At 52.1% G+C, this 20541-nt stretch overlaps 1 protein-coding gene across 1 annotated transcript in view; it reads left to right on the top strand.

Annotated features, from left to right (window-relative positions):
- LOC108933114 (probable palmitoyltransferase ZDHHC8) overlaps nucleotides 1-20313 on the top strand; it is a 29599-nt gene extending 9286 nt beyond the window's left edge. The window contains exons 2-10 of the mRNA XM_029253024.1: nucleotides 10555-10676; nucleotides 11057-11214; nucleotides 14166-14338; nucleotides 15133-15235; nucleotides 15452-15543; nucleotides 15761-15890; nucleotides 16254-16356; nucleotides 18520-18605; nucleotides 19210-20313. Coding sequence (XP_029108857.1) covers nucleotides 10555-10676; nucleotides 11057-11214; nucleotides 14166-14338; nucleotides 15133-15235; nucleotides 15452-15543; nucleotides 15761-15890; nucleotides 16254-16356; nucleotides 18520-18605; nucleotides 19210-20058 — 1816 coding nt within the window. The 3' untranslated portion in view covers nucleotides 20059-20313. The remainder of the gene's footprint in view (nucleotides 1-10554; nucleotides 10677-11056; nucleotides 11215-14165; nucleotides 14339-15132; nucleotides 15236-15451; nucleotides 15544-15760; nucleotides 15891-16253; nucleotides 16357-18519; nucleotides 18606-19209) is intronic.
- The last annotated feature ends 228 nt before the right edge of the window (nucleotides 20314-20541 follow it).

A 20541-nucleotide genomic window follows, 5' to 3' on the forward strand; every position in this document is an offset into this window, starting at 1 on the left:
CGGGGTAAGGACCTTGCCCAAGGGAACGGAACCACACACACACATTTTCAGAACCGCTTGTCCCATACGGGGTCACGGAGCCTACCCGGCAACACAGGGCGTAAGGCCGGAGGAGGAGGGGACATACCCAGGACGGGACGCCAGTCCGTCGCAAGGCACCCCAAGCGGGACTCGAACCCCAGACCCACCGGAGAGTAGGACCGTGGTCCAACCCACTGCGCCACCTCACCCCCACTTGGAACGGAACCAGTGACCACTTAATTGCTCCGTCCACTGTGCCCTAGGGTTGGAGACGTTTTGTTCACCTGTAAAGAATCAGCTCCGCTGGCTGATGTTGGAATTCCAATAAACATAGAACGGTTTTTTTTAGAGTTCATTTATCATGAGAATAACTGGTTCTGACCGTCAAACCTGAAACGGTAAATATGTCTCTTTATGATGGAATTCCAAGAATGTGGAACCTTGTGGCTTAGTATTTTGGGGACTGGATTTATAATCAGTACAGATCCAGTCCCCAGAATCCCATGCCGAGGCACCACATTCTTGGAATTCCATCATATGCTGTCTCACAGTGCCTGGGTGGTGCGAGACGATGTGGGTTCGATCCCTGCTCAGTCTATGTGGAGTTTGCATGTTCTCCCTGTGTCCGTGTGGCTTACCTCCGGGTGCTCTGGTTTCCTCCCACACTCCAAAGACATACTGTTCAGGTTCACCCAGTGTGTGAGTGACAGAGAGAGAGAGAGTGTGTTCCACTGATGCATGGATGAGTGACCCGGTGTAAGTAGTGTATCCAGCAGTGTAAGTCACCGCGGTGAATAAGGTGTGTGGGCTCATAACACTACATAGAGTTGATTGGAAGTCGCTTTGGAGAAAAGCATCTGCTACATAAGTAAATAAATGTGAATGTAAATGTCGTACATTACAAGACAGATCACTTTTTTTGAAAGGTACCTGTGTGAAGATGAAGCCCTCTAAGAATGGCCTCGGTTCCCATCAGTGATCATCATGGCGATGTCAACGCTGCCGAATATCATACCGGAAAAGAATAACACTAATTGATGTCTTGGCTTTTCTTAGCCCCCTAGTTCCCCCGAGATCCTTTGTTGTTGGCAAGGTGAGAGGAGAAGGTGGGATGAAATTGAAGATGACATTTAAATGTGCTCTATAAATAGCCACTGTTGCTTAGATACAGATCGACGAGAGGACTCCACGGGAAAAGGGTAGCGAGGTGGCGGTGGGGTGCAGCTGCTGTCATTGCCCGGAATCTCCATCTCCTCGACGGCCCCCTTTCCCACACCGTCTCCTCAGGTCTTCCACCGCAGATGTACGTATAGAAACTGCCGCTGTCGTTTGGCGCTTCTCTGGTTTTGCTGAGATCCAAATTTATTTTGCTTCACAGATTTACTAAGCTGAACATCTGCACGAGACCAATAACTGCATACACACATTCTGACGTGTCGTAGCCTCTCTCTCTCCTAGCCGTGGCTTCCGACATGGGTCCGAATCCGGCAGAGACTGTACGGAGTTTGCAGGTTTTCTCCGTGGTTGCCTGGATTTCCTCCAGGTGCTCTGGTTTCCTCCCACAGTCCAAAGACATGTGTTTGAGGAGAACTGGGTAATCTAAAAAGCCCTTTGTGAGTGTGAGTGTGTTACATTGTTCTGCCATATATGTGGGAAAATGTTAGTCCTCTTGGACAGAGGTGTCAACTAAATACTAGTTAATAATTAATACTGGTTAATAGCCAGGGTCAAGGGCGGTCCCTTGTCGGAGTGGTTGGTGATCTTTCAGATCGAAAGCGGACACAGGACGGGTCCATCTCTCAGTCGAGTGTATGAGCACTAAATTTAGAGCAGTCCCTCGTCCTCTTTGCCAGACATTTTCGCTTGGCCTCGTGCTTCACAGATCTTCCAGAACATTCCTCCTCCTCGTACCTGCGATTTTACAGGTTCTCCACAGTAAGTGGCCGTGCGCCAGCGCTTAGCTCATCTCCCGAAGACCTGCTCATTTGCATATACCGCCTGTCGAATCGGCCGGACCGCCCCCCTCGTCCTCGTTTCCAGGGTGCGAATTGCCTGCCCCGGCCCTCAGCTCTGGCTCCGCCTCCTGTCGGATGATTGGCGCGCGATGAAGGGTTTCTTCTTATCGAAGCTGCTTGCTTGGCGACAGGGGCGTGATGCTTCATCGTCTCTGCGGTCGGCGCAGCCTCCGAAAGCCAGGACAGGCACAGGTGCGGGCACAGCTGGAGAAATCTGCTAATTATTCCACCGGGCCTTTCCTCCCAGAATTCTTTGCAGCTAATATATCGCTTTATTATGGGCTCCACACAGGCCCCAGTAAAAGGCCTTGCCAGAAGGGGAGTTCAGTTCTCGAAAACAGGTTTGCTGCAAACCTCACTGGCAGAATGCCATGTCCAGCGGAGGGACATGTCCTCCAGGCCTGTCCTCCTCCTCACTCAGGCCGGGTGGCCGGGGGCACGCACTCGGAGAGGGTGAGAGGGTGTCCTTCCGTACACGGAGCAGCACGGGCGGCCGGAGAGCCGTCCTTTCCACGGCTTGTCGCTGCCTCGGTCCCCAGAGCTTCCACATACACCCTACTGGCTTTGGAAAGCGGCCACGTGGGAGTCCCACCCCCAGCGCTGACTGCGCTCCAAGGAGCGTCTGACATTTGCGGAAACGAAATGTGCACAGACAGTCCCGGTAGCATCCCAGCGCCGCCAGATATTGACCGTCTGGATTTACGGCCATTGATTCCCCACAACGGGTTGCGCCCTCATCGACTTGCCATGTCGACTTGTTCCAAGTTAACCGGAGAGCTGAGATCTGGACCAGGACTGAGTTACTGCTTAGAAAGCAGCTCTTGCGGGGATTTGTGTCCGTGTTTTTCCCACTCTAATCCTCAGCATGGTCAACGGAGCTCGTGGACACGTGACCCCGCGCCCCTGTGAATTTTTGCCGCGGCGCCTTGTCGTTGGCGAAAGTCACAAAGCTGGCTGCTCTCTTTGCTCAGGAGGGAAGTCTTGCTGTGAATTTGTCTGGTTTTAAAATTTAGGGCAAGATGTGGCGGTGGCCTGGTACGTCATCAGTCTTTTATCGATAAAGGAAATGAATGAAGGATTAATAATTGATTGCTGCAGAGTGGAACATCTTTAGAGAACGTGGGGCAGCTAGTAGCGTAACGGTGCTGCCTTTGGCCCCCAAGGTTGCCTCTTCGAGCCGCACCTCCAGCTGTAGTACCCTTGGACAAGGTACTTACCCTAAAATGCCCCTGTAAAAATTACACAGCTATATAACTGGGTAAGGGGGTGCGGTGGCACAGTGGGTTTGACCAGGTGCTGCTTTCCGGTGGGTCTGGGGTTCGAGTCCCCCTTGGGGTGCCTTGCGATGGACCGGTGCCCCGTCCTGGGTGTGTCCCCTCCCCCTCCGGCCTTACGCCCTGTGTTGCTGGGTTAGGCTCCGGCTCATTGCGACCCTGCTTTGGATAAGTGGTTTCAGGCTCCGTGTGTGTATAACTGGGTAAATTATTGCAACCAGCTGAACAGCGTAAGTTGCTTTGGAGAAAAGGGTATCAGATAAATGAGTAAATCTTGCTTCCGCCCCTTGGTCGTGCCTAAATGACCTTTCCGGAAGGCGTAGCTGCTCCTGTTCTGCTGGGATCTTGCTGACGGCGCGAACGACGCTTTTCTCGCCTTTGGAATGCAGGGCAAACTGCACGCGGGTGCTCGGGGGTCCTCGTAAGAGCACACCTTCTGCTGTGTTACCGCTGCCCTCGCGGTGCTGACATGTGTACCCGGACCCCCCGGCGCTCCAGGCGACTTTGTGGAGCCGATGCGTGAGGGTTCACGATGCCCTCCTTCAGGGGTGTCCCGCTATCGGTGGGGAGGCCGTTGCGTCGCCCGAGACGCGATGCGATTGAATTTGATGAAACGGTCAAAGCCGGGGGCCTCGACGTCTCCGATTTGTGTCCGTTGATCCGGGGAGGACGGGAAAGCCGAGCTCCTGTGCCGAGTTCACCGCAAAGTATATTAGATCAATTAGAAGGCGGGAGATGAACGTCACGCTCTGGGTCCCGATGCACTCCGAGCTCTGGGCTGGAGGCGGACACCGCGTGGACACCGCTCGTTCCGTCGGCGACGTCCTGCTCATCCGCTTCCGTTTTGTTCGCATCCAGCAGTTTGTGGGTGTGTTTCTATGAACGGGAACGTGAAGCCTGGTGTGAGCTGTGCAGTATTTTCACAGTACGGTCAAGCCTCTTTAGTCTCACACACACACACCCATTGTCTGGGCCACTTGTCCCATACAGGGTTGGAGGGAGCCAGAGCCTAACCCAGCAACACAGGGCATAAGGCCAGAGGGGGAGGGGACACACCCAGGACAGGACACCAATCCGTCGCAAGGCACCCCAAGCGGGACTCGAACCCCAGACCCACCGGAGAGCAGGACCCGGTCCAACCCACTGCGCCACCGCACCCCCTGTTAGTCACACACCATGATAGCCATTGTTCCCTGGTAACTGGGCTGTGCCAGGACTCTTCTGGAAAAACACTGTCACCCCCACCCCGAGTCCATCTTGCTGGCCACTGACTCACCGTTTACTGCTGGTTTCGGAACTGGAACCCTGCAGCTAAATAAGAGGTTCCGTTTTGGGGTGGGGGGGGGGGGGGGGGTCACCTTTTGGGTTCTTTCTTGACAGATGAGCTTTCGGAGCTGATTTAGACCTCTGCTCACGTCCATGTCGTCCAACGCTCTTAACTACATTTGAGGGCTTTCGTGTCCCACCACTAACTAGGTCAGCGGGAGGGTGTTTACAGTTAAGCCTTTTCCCAGCCAGCTCCGTTTGGACCGTGACCCTAAACCGACAGGCGCTCGGTGGGCTAAAGGAGATGATTTGTAACCGGCTTCTGCTGTTCGGCAGCTCTTCTCCAGGTGGAAGTGGCTTCCGACGCCAGCCTTCAGCCCCCGGACCCGAGGAGGCGGACCTGCGGCGCGACTCAGCGGACGGGCGCTCGTCTGGTGCTCTTCCTGGGTGTTTTCCGCATTTACGTATGGATAGAAGAGGCCTTCGTCGCTTTCGGATATCTTTTCAATGAGCCGAAGACAGTTTCCCGGTTTTAAATGTACTCTCGACTCTGGCTTTGGTTGTGTTCCGCATGCTTTCATTTTTAGACAACCAAAGTGGACTCCCTTTCCGGCGGTGGATTTTCTTTTGTCTAATGAAACACTGGTGGCTGATAGAGTCCTCATCTCTGTAGGGGGGGGGCGGGTTCAGATTGAAAAGCAAGCGCTAATGTGGCCAGACGATTTAATACGGCTCCGTGTTCTCATTAGGGGTGGAGGGGCGGAGGGGCCGGGGGGGGGGGGGTTGGGTTGGCGTTCCGGACTGTAATCAACTCTCTTTGTGGTCCAGATGGTCCCGGAGGGGCGCTCCTTGTGCAGCCGTTCTGGGTTAATCTCTCCGAAACAGGATGGGGATGCGGGGCTCTGAAACGCTCCCTCTTTAACCTCAGTCCCTGCTTCATGAGCCGTGATATTTTCTCTACAAAAGGCTCAGGAGCGGCTTTTTCGTGCTTTCCCGTTGCTTTATGCACGAAGACGACATTAAGGCAATATAAATTATTAATTATTATTACATCATTAATCATTGGTCCCAACAGCTCTGTTCCCTGCTCCCTCCATCTCCCTGTGAGGATTTGTCAGGCTTGTCCCTTGGGGTGCTTAGTCGAGCGCTGCGGGGGGCTGATCTGATCTGCCCCTCACTGTCTATTAACTCTACATTATTTCTAATATTTTCGTACATCCCCAGCTCCTGAAAAGTTCCTATGCCCCTGGTTGCAACAATCCTATGCACGCATCAGCAGTAAAGAGCAAACCTTTACACCCTTTCGTTAGTTTAGTTTTAATAACCCCTGGTTCAGATACCAACAGCTCATAGACTTATTTTGGGCGTTAAGCAGGATGTACATTTGTGGGACAACCCTGCAGGATCTATGAAATATTTTAGCTAGATGGAGCACTGTAGTTCTCTTAATTACTGTTTTTATAGTTTGGGCAGCCTGTGTATCGAACCCAATCAGTGCTCATAAATGATTTAATTCGATATTGGATTTCTGCCTCGTCTCCATACGAGATTAGGCTTCTGGGCACCTGGGGACGTGTCTCCGCAGGACACGGAGAACAGAGATGTTCTTTCAGGCCTACAGCACACGACCAGCGCAGGTAAACCCGTGCGCAAAATATCCCGGCGTGCAACGCATTTGTTGTCCGTCAGCCGGCCGGGGAGTTCGGGTTCGCGCGGGGACGACGTCGGCGAGCGTAAGAAAAATCACCAGCTCCGTCTGATGGCCCGCTATGTTCCAGACATGGGCAACATTTATTCTGTCCTGGTCTAGAGTAGCAGCTGACTGACGGCGCTTTCTTGATGTGAAAATCTGCATGTCGCTGTGATTTATTCCCAGACGTTCGTTGAAGAGCGGGACACGAGGAGAAAGGGCCACCGAGAAATGAGCACGTGGGGCGTTTCGGTTGCCGGTTGCTTTTGGCAGAATATTAGGGAGGAGAGAAGAAAGTTGCGAAGATACAGATCTTCCCCTGCCGTCTCACGGATTGCTTAAAAACCCGTTCCGAACCGTTAAGCACGGTGGAAAAATGGCTAAAACAGGAAGCGAGTCCAAATTGTCTCACAATTTAATGAAAAATGGGAACTCAATAGAGTCATTCGGCTGGAGAAAATGTAATTGGGTCTCGATACCGGAGTCACGGGCTTGATGAATACGTGCGCCGAGGAGCTCTGACGGCTCATATTTCTGATGTCGGGGAGCTACGCTGTGTCGCTACGCGCAGCGGCGCTAGGTGGTCACCTAGGGAGCGAAGAGACGGAAACTAAGCCTGCGATTAAATGCGTAGCTCTGTGGTGGTGGAAAGCGCGGCGTGTCACTCCGTCTGGTGCCTTGCGAGCTCACGGTCCAGCCCTAATAATTCCGTCGTACCCCTGAGCAAGGTACGTGCCCTGAACGCATCCTGCTGCGCAAATAGGTGCGTAACTGTCGGTAGCTTTCTATACAAATCTGACACTGCAAGCTTTCTTGGACAGGGGTGTCACCAAAATAATATTCATATAGAGTGTTATTAATAGAGGGGGTGCGGTGGCGCAGTGGGTTGGACTGCAGTCCTGCTCTCCGGTGGGTCTGGGGTTCGAGTCCCGCTTGGGGTGCCTTGCGACGGACTGGCGTCCTGTCCTGGGTGTGTCCCCACCCCCTCCGGCCTTATGCCCTGTGTTGCCGGGTAGGCTCTGGTTCCCTGCGACCCCGTATGGGACAAGTGGTTCTGAAAGTGTGTGTGTTAATAGAGGGGAGCGTGGTGGCGCAGTGGGTTTGGCCGGGTCCTGCTCTCTGGCGGGTCTGGGGTTCGAGTCCCGCTTGGGGTGCCTTGCGGCGGACTGGCGTCCCACCCTGGGTGTCTCCCCTCCCTCTCCAACCTTGCGCCCTGTGTTGCTGGCTTAGGCTCTGGCTCTCCGCAACCCTGCTCGGGACAAGCGGTTTCAGTCAATGTGTGTGTGGCAATTGTGGTCAGACTTGAGTGTTTATGTATGTTTTTGAGAGGGGCGTAGTGGTGCAGCGGGTTTGGCTGGGGCCTGCTGAGTGGAGGGTCAGGGGTTCGAGTCCCGCTTGGGTGTGTCCCCTCCCTCTCCGGCCTTGCACCCTGTGTTGCCGGGTTATGCTCCGGCTCACCGCGACCCCGCTCGGGGCAAGTGGTTTCAAACGGTGTGTGTGAAAATGCATTTAATACACCTAACCTACGGAACAAAGATTGTCAATTGTGAAAGTCCAAGTTCACGTGCGATGGCCATTACGGGCTTGCCGCCTTCATGCTGGGTATTATCCCGAGTTTCTCCTCAAGAGTAATTGCCTCCCTCTTCTTCTTCTCACCAGTAGCAGGAGACACAGATGAGCATTTCTGTGACGTGATGGATGCGAAAAAAAACACAATGTAGATACGGGAGGATATCCGAAAAAAACGCTGGAAACACAGACCGCTGTAGAGTATCGGTTATATACACTAGCGACCGCGTGACAGACCGGGAGATTTGGATCGCCGCCGCTGCCCGGCCTCGCGAGAGAGGATCGAACCGCATATCGGATTGCCTGGGAAAAAATCTAAATTCAAAATCTGAAGTGCGGTTTCTACTGAATGTCCATCGCCAGCTCAACATTTTAAAGCTGAAAAATCGTAAGTCAAACCATCGTTAAGTCGAGCAGCATCTTCATAGAAAATATCGTCGCTTAAACCGTTCATCCTTGCGGACGCATTCGATGGCCTTTTTCCGGATCTTTAGCCGCACCGCTCGTCTTGAGCGCTACATCCCTTGGTGTCGAGTACTGATTCCGAGAGGCGGAAGCTCTCGTTGACTTACGCCTTCACTCTGAGCGCTGATGTTTGCTGCTCTTCCAGGTTTCTCACATTTTAATAGGTAGACCCTTTTTTTCCCCACTGTTCACCTCGACTTTCTTAAAATAAGGTCTGCTCCGTCCTTTGCCGTCGGCGCGCTGTCTTCAGCGTATCGGAAATGCTCAAGTTCCTTCCACCGGCCGAGTCCGGTTTAGTCTGAATCTAGACCGGCTTCTCTTCTACGCCTTGGGTCCAGGTTCAACCCGAAGGCTTCCCGATCCAGCAAACGGAAGGAAGATCTGCAAAGAAACCTGCACGCGTGTCGCGTGTAGAGCCAAGCGAGGGTGTACGGGCTTGCACGGTCTTGGACCGTGTGTCTCAGCAGCAGCGTTACGGCGTTTCCTCTCTGTTCTCGTTCTATTCTTGGTCTGACCGCCTTTGCCCCGTGGCGTTTTCATTAAAGCGTTCCCCACGCCTGACTCGGGCTCTTCTACCTTGAGCGCGGAGAGGAAGTAAACTTCCCTCGGGTCTCCGTTTCCTTTGACGCGTCACGGATGCTCGCGCCGGAAGGACGAGCGAAGCCGCACGGTGCCGGAAAAGCCGGGGGAAAAAGGCCAAAAACGTACGTAAGCGTCGCGCCGTGGACAAGACGAGTCTCTGTTAGCCGCACGAATTGCCGGCGGGCTCTTTAGCGCGTCGGCGATATTTCACACATGCAATTCAATATCGGCAGAGTCGGCATCGCGATGAGTCGCTTGTTGCCCGCAGGGCCCGTCGGGTTGACACGAGCAAACCGTTACATAAAAGCGTATATTCTGAGTGCGTGTGCGGACCGATCTGGGAAGGGTGCCCGCTGCCGCACTTATTACAGAGCCCCGCGTCTGCCAGAATGCTAATGCTGAGCTGCGAACCCATTGTTCGTTGCCGTACTTCCACCGGATGTGCCGGACGAGCTGGCTGCGCTCGCGTCTGTTGGAAACGATGCGGAGGCGGAAGGGCGGTCTTCTCTCGGGCTCGTTATACGTCCGTATCGTCTCGCTCGGTCGAACGGCTGCTTCCCGGCTAACGCGCCGCATGGCGTCCGTGGAAATGTTACATTTGTTCCTTTAGCTGACGCTTTTCTCCCAAGCAACCTATAGTATTAAGGTTACAGTTATAGACCCATTTATACAGCTGGGTAATTCTACTGGAGTAATTCAGGGTAAGTACCTTGCTCAAGGGTACTGCAGCCGGAGGCGGGGAGCAAATCTGCGACCTTTGGATCCGAGGGCAGTAGCACTGCGCTACCGGCTGCCCCGGCGGATGTTACCGTGCCTTAATTAGAGGACACATCGCTGACCTTATCAAATGGTGAGGGGACATGCAGTGCGCTGTGGTTCTTCGGCGGCGCTTTCGTCTCATCGCCCCTCTCTGAGGCTATCGATGGCGGCGCGTGATGGACCGTCGACCATCCGCCGCACAAATAAACGCGCATTCGTCTTCAGGTGACCACAAACAGAAGCCAGGCTCTTGAGTGCGGACCGCTTTTGTCGTCATTCATTTTTACTGTGAGCAAAGTGAACAATAAACACACCATATTTACAATTATTTATCAGACGCTTTTCTCCAGTGAACTCTATGTAGTGTTATGAGCCCACAAACCTTGTTCACCGCAGTGATTTACACCGCTAGATACACTACTCACACTGGGTCACTCATCCATACATCAGTGGAACACACTCTCTTTCTCTCTCTCTGTCACTCTCACACTATGGGGGAACCTGAACGGGATGACTTGGGGCTGTGGGAGGAAACCAGAGCACCCTGTGGAAACCCACGCAGACGGGGAGAACAAGTAAACTCCACACTGACTGAGCGGGAATCAAACCCATGTCCTCTCGCACCACCCAGGCACTGTGAGACAGCAGGCGCTACTCGCTGTGCCACTGTGTCCCCTAAGGACACCTATAGCTGTGTCCTTTAAACAATTCCCTTCCCGACTAATAAAATAAAATACAACCTTTACAAAACAAACAAATGGATAAATACACACACACACACACACACACACACACACACACACTGTGGCCCCCTCGCCACACGGCACAATTATGCAGATCTTCTGCCTCGTGGTCCAAGCGCACTGAACCGTCCACCTTCTCGCACGCTCACGGAACATCTTTCCCTCCCCAGGTGCCCCTGGCTGAGCCGGACAATTTCCCTGGCCGTGCCGCTCTACAATGGCATCATCTTCCTGTTCGTGCTGGCCAACTTCAGCATGGCCACCTTCATGGACTCCGGTGTGTTTCCCAGAGGTCAGTGATGCCTCTCGCTAACCCGTTCTCTCGCTGACCCTCCGGGGGGTGCACGCGGCTGAACAAATGAGATGTTGCTCTCGGTAAGTAGATAGGCATGCCCCCCTCCCCACTTTGCACGCTTAGATCTATTTTATAATTTTCATTAATACATCCGAGAGGCCAGAGCAAGCACTGCCGTCTGCGTTACTGTCAGCGCTGTTTTAATCATTGGAATGATGAAAATGTACCAGCAGGGATTTCACATCCTAAAAGTGGCAATCGGTAAAAAGCTTCTCTCCAGGGCTTATTTAATCGGTGACAAAACAGCGTTTGTGTCTTTGCTGTGTTTTCGCGTAATCGGGACATGCAACTCAGTGCAACTCTCGTTCCCGCGTCAGCGACCGAGGAGGAGGACGCGGAAGACGACTTCCGTGCCCCGCTCTACAAGAACGTGGAGGTGAAGGGGATCCAAGTGCGCATGAAGTGGTGTGCGTCCTGTCACTTCTACAGACCCCCCCGGTGCTCCCACTGCAGTGTGTGTGACCACTGCGTGGAGGTGAGACAGGGTGTGTGTGTGTGTGTGTGTGTCTGCGAGCCATACACTAATGACTACCATTCTGACACAATGAAATATGGTATTTCAGAATCAATTTTTCAAGTCAAAGTCAAGTGAAAGTGTCTTAATTGTCATTTCAACCGTCTACAGCTGGTTCAGTGTACAGTGAAAGGAAAAAATGTCCCTCCAGGACATTTCATTGGGTTTGATCGGGTCCTGCTCTCCGGTGGGTCTGGGGTTCGAGTCCCGCTTGGGGTGCCTTGCGACGGACTGGCGTCCCGTCCTGGGTGCGTCCCCTCCCCCTCCGGCCTTACGCCCTGTGTTGCTGGGTTATGCTCCGGTTTGCCGCGACCCCGCTTGGAACAAGTGGTTTCAGACAGTGTGTGTGTGTTATAATATATACAAGAAAAAAAACTATATTACAATATAATACTACACACACATACATTTTCTGAACCGCTTGTCCCAAACGGGGTCACGGGGAACCGGAGCCTACCCGGCAACACAGGGCGTAAGGCCGGAGGGGGAGGGGACACACCCAGGACGGGACGCCAGTCCGTCGCAAGGCACCCCAAGCGGGACTCGAACCCCAGACCCACTGGAGAGCAGGACCCGGTCCAACCCACCGAATACTGTAAAATCTAAACATAATTGCAAAGGGAGAGGAAGGGTGTTCAGTTGAGTGTGTGTGTGTGGGTTGGCATCAGTCCACATGCTGGGTATTGAGGAGTCGGATGGTTTGGGGGAGGAAACTGTTACACGGTCTGGCCCTGGGGGTGCTTTTTCGGCGCTTTTCCCATAAAATGTGAGGTGGTTCCTTCAAGTTTCTCCGACGCGCTTTACGGCCAACGGTCCCGAAAACACGTGTCTCCTAACTCTACGGGGTGCGATCAGTAAACTAGGAGACGTGCCGTTTATTTCAAGGAAAAGTGTACGTACATCATTTTTCCTACTCGGGGTTAGGGTCTCCGGGAAGCCGCTGCGGGACTCTCCATCGGTGCTGCGAGAAAGTTGCGCCGTCACGTTTACTGCGGATGCTGAGAACGTCTTCAAACCCTCTTCCTTTTACCTTTATTTTGATTTGCGGGAAAAGAAAAATCAATACGGAGGGTGTGATGTTACAGTAATATCTGCTGTGCTGCGAGCTGAGGGAAAAGGCTCTCCTTTGTGTACCGCTGGCTCCCGTCAGGAAATCTGGGCAGAAAAAACAAAACCTGTAACTAAAGTTAGTCTTGCAATTCCTCATATAATTAGACAATTATGTTAATTCATTCAGCTGACGCTTTTTTCCAAATCGACTTACAATGTTATGCTAACTGCAATTTTTTACCCATTTATAGTGGAGCAATTTAGGGTAAATACCGGCATTCCTTGATTTTATAAACTCTTTTTATCCAAAATTATGCTGTAACAGCTCTTGGCTTTTGATAGCTAATTTTCAGTTCGTGGAAAGGTCAGTATAGCAAAATTTATCCAAACGCTGATCAGAAAAAAGCGAAAGTCGTGCCCTGCGCAAGCGAAGCGGAAGTGGAGTGATGTACCGCATTCAGATAGGGATCGTGTGTTGGTGCGTTAGGAAAGTGAGAGCGTTGCATTCAGAGAGCGGGGCATTATGGGAAGTGTATGAAATTATGAAGCAATGTCTGTTGGCCGCATTGGCTGCAATATTTAATTGAGTGATTGCAGAGACAGCAGAGCAATTAGCAGGGAGAGTTGACCGGATGGTTTTTTTTTTTTTTTTTTTTTTTTGGTATGTATGTGCATCTTGGCAGCAGTGCGCAGTTTTAGAAAGTTGTTCACAATGGATGCACTGTGCTCAGTGGAGCCCTGTTTAGTTTATTGCTCATCCTGCAGAGAACCACAGTTTAAGAGAAACCTGGGAAATACCCCAGAGCAGTAACTCTAGAAAACTACCCTGGGTTTTCCGAGAAAGATCTGGAAGCAGAATAGCAAAAGTCCGTCCATCCATCCATCCATCCATCCATCCATCCATTTTCTTACCCACTTCTCCTACTAGGATCGTGGTGGAAATAGGGAGAGCAGAGCAGCCCAGACGCCCCTGTTCCCCGCTACTTCCTCCAACTCAACCTGGGGATCCCCAGCCGCTCCCAGGCCAACTGGGAGATATAATCTCTCCAGAACAGCAAAAGTTACAGGTGTAATGCACCTCCCCCTGTCACTCAGAACTGCTGAAGCTCTGTCCACGTTTGAAAAGGGTCTTAAAACTCACCTCTTCCAGACTCACTTTCCCCATCATCTCTTAAGTTCATGTAAGGTGTAAATGTTCATGCCCTATAACTTTCAGATGATCCCCGGATAAACCTTTTCGCAGCTGCTCCTGTAATGTACGTAAATGTTTCTATGTATCTTCAAAAAAAAATTACTAGGAAGGTGATATTGTGGATATTCTGATAAAGTTTTATACAGCTACTCGTGTGATGAACATTGGTTCATATAGTGGAAAGAAACAAACTGCACTTAAGAATCACACGTCTGCATCTAAGTGTCTATTTCTCCTAATGTAATGAACACATTGTATTTTCTATGAGATGTTCGTCGCTTTGGAGAAAAAGTGTCTGCCAAATAAACCAGCGTCAATGTAAGCGTTTAATATTGTGCTGACATCACGGGTCAATAGTTGCGTAGGTGTTGTACAGTGTTTTTGTGATATTTGGGAAAATATTTTGGGGTTTTCAGATTGACTGGGAGCGCATTATCAATTTTCTTATTTAAAGTTTTCAGGAACAGATAAATTTTGTAAATCAGTGGATTCCTCTGCCTCCTTCAAGGGAGTGCAACCGTAGGGGAGATTTGAACTACCGACCTTTGGATCATAAGGCAACGGTTCGAACTGCTAGGCCATCAGCTGCGCTGTTCCGAAGTGAGAAGAGGAAAAGATTCTTGTAAAGAGACATCGCCTTCTCTCAGTATGATGTGCTGTTGCTCTGCAGGACTTTGACCACCATTGCCCCTGGGTGAACAACTGCATCGGGAGGCGGAACTACCGCTACTTCTTCCTGTTCCTGCTGTCACTCTGCGTGCACATGGTGGGCGTCTTCTCCTTTGGCCTCCTCTTTGTGCTGCACCACCTGGAGTGTCTGGAAGCCCTGCACACGACCATCACGTATCCTGCACCCCCAGTCAGTCTTTCTCCTGTCTCACACATCTTTACCTACCTTTACCTTTATTTATTTAGCAGATGCTTTTCTCCAAAGCAACTTCCAATGAACTCTACGTAGTGTTATCAGCCCACACACCTTATTCACCGCGGTGACTTACACTGCTAGATACACTCCTTACACTGGCTCACTCATCCATACATCAGTGGAACACACTCTCCCTGTCATTCACACACTATGGGTGAAGCTGAACAGCATGTCTTTGGAGTGTGTGAGGAAACCAGAGCACCCAGAGGAAATCCACAGAGACACAGGAAGAACATGCAAACTCCACACAGACTGAGCAGGGATCGAACCCACGTCCTCTCGCACCTCCGAGTTGCTGTGAGACAGCAGCACTACTGACATGAGCCCTAACTGCCCTTGGACCAAATACAAAGCACAAATCTCTTGACCATACATGTGTTATGAGTATGCTGGTCTTTGAAAGGTTAGAACTCTGTGGCAATGCCATCAGAAGTAAATACAGTACATTTAATCACTTATCTTTTCTCCAGGATGACTGAGAACTATTTACCCACTTATACAGCCAAGTAATTTCTCATGGAGCAATTTAGATTACACTAAGTACCTTTCTCAAAGGTTCTACAGCAGTAGGTGGGATTCGAACCCGCACCCTTTTACGGTGCAGCTGTGCACCTTTTGTTGCATTATTCACGGATGAAGGGAACGTGGGCTTTTCTGGCTTCTGCTGAAACGAGAGGTTTGCAGGGTGGAACTCCTTGACCGGCTGAACCAGCTTGGCGGTCATGTGTGTCTCAGGTCTCTTCTTCATCCCGGTGGGTGGACTCACAGGCTTCCACATGGTCCTGGTGGCCCGGGGACGCACCACAAACGAGCAGGTGAGAGGGTCGTAGCCAGGACCGCATCGCTTAGCATCGTGTCGGTTTTCATGCCCTTGTCTTTGATCAGCGATCGAAGAGATTATCTACACAATTAGGGAGTAATTGACCTTTGACCCTGAGAACAAGGTGAATACTGAAAAAGATAGTCGGGGGTTTTATTTCTGAGCTGGAGAGTTTTGAGGTGAACGTGTTTTTTTTTCTGTTTTCGCACAGGTCACTGGAAAGTTCAAAGGAGGGGTCAATCCTTTCACTCGGGGTTGCCGTGGCAACGTGGAGTACGTCCTGTGCACTCCCCTTGCTCCCAGGTAAGACGCTCGCTGAGCCCGGCCGCTGACTCACAGCAGTAGATCCAGAGGAGAACTGACATCCCAGCTTTACCTGCAGGACACGCTCGCCTCCTAACAGTCCTGCTGAAGGTCCTCGTGGAGATCCACGTCTTTACTGGTGTCCCTCAGACATGATTTCCATCTCATGCCCTGCGTGCGCTTGCCCCCCTTGCCCCCTTTCTCCCATGCCTGGCAGGTACATAGTAGACCACAGGAAGAAGACCTCCATCTCCATCCAGCCCCCCTTCCTGCATCTGGAGCTCTCAGAAAGACAGATCACCTTCAAGCTCAGCGACAATGGGAGCGGCGATATCCTGCGGACGAAAGTGAGCCTTCACCTTAACCGCCCCTCTGCAAAACATACCGTACCGTCGGTGGCTCCGATCCTCGCGTTTCTGCGGGGTGAAAGGTTTGCGGGGAACACGTGACGCACGAGCTGGGCTACACGGTTCCTCAAAGCAAGACCGCTGGGTACGTGGTTTGGTACGTGGGTCGCGAACGCGGAGCCGTGACTTGTCCGCACGGTGTCTCCTGGAGTGGCGCGTGATGTCGTCACGGAGGCTCCGTGGGATGCAAGGCGGAGGTGCAGGAAGGCCAAAGCCGTGAACGCCGGTGTGCCGATGACACCGGGAGATAGTTCCGCTAACCGTCGTTAACCACGGTCCGTGTCTTCCCTTGGCCTCCGTCAGTCCAAATGCAGTCTGGACCTGCTGGACCCCCAGCTTCCTCTGGGCCCCGGGGCCGACGCGGACGAGGACTACGAGCTGAGTAGCGGCCTGGGCGAGAGCGAAGGTGGGAGCTTTCCGCCGAAGCAGAGCCTGTTCCCGTAGACGGAGAACGCACTCCTTTGTCAGGATGTTTTGTGCTAAACATTTGCATTTTTAAAAGTGTTTATCCAGCTGATTATTTTCTCCGAAGTAGATCGCAGTGTTTAGCCACTAACGGCGATTTAACCGGGGTAATATTTACTGTATCGGCTCAGAGGAGTTACCTAGATGGGATTCAGATATTACGTTTCGAGGTTGAGACGGGAGCTCCAACCACTACGCCACCTGCTGGCCATGAAGGTTTGGATAAAGGCCTCTAAACGTGTGTGTATATATATATATATATTATATATGCACATATATATGTATGTTTTACGTCTGCTAAATGAAAAAATAACCATTTGCACACACGGAAATTTGAACACTGTGCTACGTATAGCACTATAACACACACACATTTTCAGAACCGCTCGTCCCATACGGGGTCGCGGGGAACCGGAGCCTACCTGGTAACACAGGGCGTAAGACCGGAGGGGGAGGGGACACACCCAGGACGGGACATCAGTCCATCACAAGGCACCCCAAGTGGAACTCGAACCCCAGACCCACCCGAAAGCAGGACTGTGGTCCAACCCACTGTGCCACTGCACCCCCCTAGCACTATAAGTTATGAATTTTAATTCCAGTTGTCCTTCAACTCTCTGTTTTCAACTTCTCTTTCCCTGCATCCTCCAGTAATTTAAAAGTAGACCAGGTGTTCTTGTTTCTCACGTTACTGAGGTCCTTACCTGTTTAGCCACAGTTACAGTGCCATCTGGTGGCCATGTTATGTACTACATGTTGGTCTCGAGTTACAACAAATTCGACTTACAACAACCCGGACTTACGTCAACCTTATTACAGTATGATATTTTCGAGACCCGACGTTTGGCTGTACTGCCTAACAACGACCTCTTCCTCACTGTTATTTATCACCTGCTATTTTTTGGGCCTCGGTGTTTGGGTGTCTTGTAGTGATAGTATTTTTTTTTTTTTTTTTTTTTAAAAATCATGTGTAATTCATTTTATATTATGCTTTGTTCACAGTGGTTAACAAGTGAAAAGTAAGTATTCGTTGTTAATTAATGAAGGTTCTAGTATTCAGGGCAGTCTATAGTATATTGATTAGTGGTACTGCCTTTGTAGCTAAAGGTTGTAAGTTCAAATCCCCTCACTGGTGGTGTTACTCTTGAGCAAGGTACTTACCCTAAGTTACTCCAGTAAAATTACCCACCTGCATAAATGAGTCAGTAACTGTAGGTAGCTTAACACTGTCAGTTGCTCTGCAGAGAGTTGTACTGATTTAACTATAACTGCATTATTCTTTATTATTTTGATATTAGGGAAAAATATAAAATCTCAGTGATACAATATATCATTCATATGTTTTAATTTTTTTTATACTGGCTAGTAGCGTCGTGGTTAGAGCTACTGCCTTTGGATCCCAAAGGTCACAGGTTCGATCTCTGGCTGTAGTACCCTTGAGCAAGGTACTTACCCTAAATGCTCCAGTAAAATTACCCAGCTGTATAAATGGGTAAATAATTGTAGGTAGATTAACACTGTCATTCATTTTGGAGAAAAGCATCAGCTAAATGATATATATTTCCACGTGTTTCATGTAACACGGTAAAAGGAGATTTTGATTAACGGCAAAGTCGACATAAGACGCGGTTGTTGGAACGGAGCCGCGTTGTGAGTGGACGGACCACCTGTACTGTAAATATGTCGAAACCACAGCAGGAAACAAGAAACTTCCCTGTGACCAGAGTGAACAAAGAAGCGGTAGTTTGTGGCAGGAGGACCGGGGCATCTGGAAAATGTTTAATCGCGAACATAATTGTCTGTATGCAGTTTGAAGTCGAGGGGGCGCAGTGGGTTGGACCGGGTCCTGCTCTCCGGTGGGTCTGGGGTTCGAGTCCCGCTTGGGGTGCCCTGCGATGGACTGGCGTCCCGTCCTGGGTGTGTCCCCTCCCCCTCCGGCCTTAAGCCCTGTATTGCCAGGCTAGGCTCTGGCTCCCCGCGACCCCGTATGGGACAAGCGGTTCAGACAGTATAAGACAGTTTGAAGTCTTCACACACTCGCTCCGCACCGGAGACACACACTCCTGATGACCTTGTCCGTTCTGTGCCTTGTCTGTTGATCCAGAGGGCCTGTCTGCCCAAGCCTTGTGCAAGTACCGGCCCTCATTCGCACCTGTGGCCAAAGTGCACTACTGCACAGCGGGGGAGCAGGTGAGTCTCACGGGGGCTTCAGAGCTACAGGAGGCGCTCGATGTTCTCCGCATGGGGTTGGCAGCAAACTAGAGCACGAGCAGCGCTTCAGCATAACTCGTCTTTCTTTTCTCCATAAATGCTGCGTTAGGGTGGTACGGTGGTGCGGCGGGTAGTGCTGCTCCCTTAAAGCACCTAAGCTGTTTCGGTGTAGGTTTAAATCTGTGTGGAGTTTGCATGTCCTCTCCGTCTCTGTGTGGGTTTCCCTTGGGTGCTCTGGTTTCCTCCCACAGTCCGAAGACATGCAGTTCAGGTGGATTGGACACACTAAGTTTTGTGTGTGTGTGTGTGTGTGTGTGTGTGTGTGGCTACCCTGTGATGGACTGGCATCCTGTCCAGGGTGTAACCGGTGTAATGATTCCAGGATATGCTCTGGATCACCGTGAACTTGACCAGGACTAGTTTTGTGCGGATTTTGCAGTCGTTTATGATACTCAAACCCTCTGTGTTTGACTCACAGGGCTCCCTATCAGCGAATACCCCGCTGCTTCGATGTTTGTGACGCGTCTGTCTGTCTGTCTGTCTGTCTCCTTCGCCCCTCGCGTTCACCGCTCATTTACCGCAGGGCCCGATGGACCGCAGCCCCGGGGCCCAAGACTGCTTCTCTGAGCTGGAGCTGGACCTCAGCGACTGGCGCAGCCGCCCCGTACACTGGGCCTTTCGGGGCTCTCCCATGCAGCTGGACACCTACAGCCTCCACTCGCGGTCGCTCAGCCTGCGGGAGTCGCATCGGCACCGGGAGCGGCTGCTCTCCCGACCCTCTCGGCCCGAGGCCTGCAGTCCTCGCGCGGGTTCCGCCCCGGTTCCGGGTTCCCTCTTCAGCCGCAACGGAAGCCTGTCCTACGACAGCCTGCTGAGCCCCGTCGCAGCGGCGCCCTACGGCGGGAGGCAGCGCGCACCCTTCCCGCCTGGGAATTTGCCCGTCGGGGGCAGGCAGTCACCCTGCCCTGGAGACCAGCCGCCCCCGCGCTACGAGAGCCTCTCCAAGGCGGCGATGGCGTCCATCCAGGAGCGCAGGGAGACCGAGGAGAGAGAACGCCTCCTGGCGCTTCCGGACTGCGGCGTGTACGACACCCCCCGCGCGCGCAGCCTGCACCCGGGGCCGTGCTTTGCGGAGGGCCGCCGGGCCCCCGGGTCCCGCAGCCCCACCCCCCCCGTGTTCGACTCCCGCGACAGCCTCGTGGGAGCCAGGGCCAGGGCGCCCTGCCCGCACTCCTCTTCCCGGTCCTCCGTGACCTCCGCGACCTCCGCGCGCACGGACGCATCTGGCGCCTCGCACCACGCCCATCGCGCTCGCTCCACCTGCTCCACCCCCCCTCGCTCCCCCCCCACCTACGTGTCCCACAAGCGTCTGTCCGTCATGAGCGCCGCAGACTGGATGGGCTCCGGCCCCCAGGGGGAGCCCAAGGTTTGAGGTTCGACCGCCGACTTCCCGGGAGCTCCGTCACCCTCCGAGCTCAGCCCAGACTCCCTCAACAAGGCCCGACGCTCACTTTTCCTTTCTCGCTCTCCGCAGGCAGGTGTCGCGTTTCTCCTGTCCTGTCCAGTTGGGGAACTTAACAGAAAGACAAAAATAATGAACTGATACATGTATTCACTTCTCTGGCACTCTTGCCCAAAGCAACACTGTTACTTTTACACTGTTAAACTACTTACAATTATTTACCCATTTATGCAGCTGGCTATTTTTTTACCAGAGCAATTTAGGGTAAGTACCTTGCTCACGGGTTTTGAACGGAAGCATTTTGTATTGATGCTTTGCCCATTTACACCACCAGGAAACTTTACTGGAGCAATTTACAGTCAGTACCTTGCTCAAGGGTATTACTGGTGGGATTTGAACCTGCAACCTTCTGGGTCCAAAAGCAGCTGCTTTAACCACTACGCTACCAGCTGC

This window comes from Scleropages formosus, chromosome 6 (assembly GCF_900964775.1).
Source record: "Scleropages formosus chromosome 6, fSclFor1.1, whole genome shotgun sequence".
Lineage (NCBI taxonomy): Eukaryota > Metazoa > Chordata > Actinopteri > Osteoglossiformes > Osteoglossidae > Scleropages > Scleropages formosus.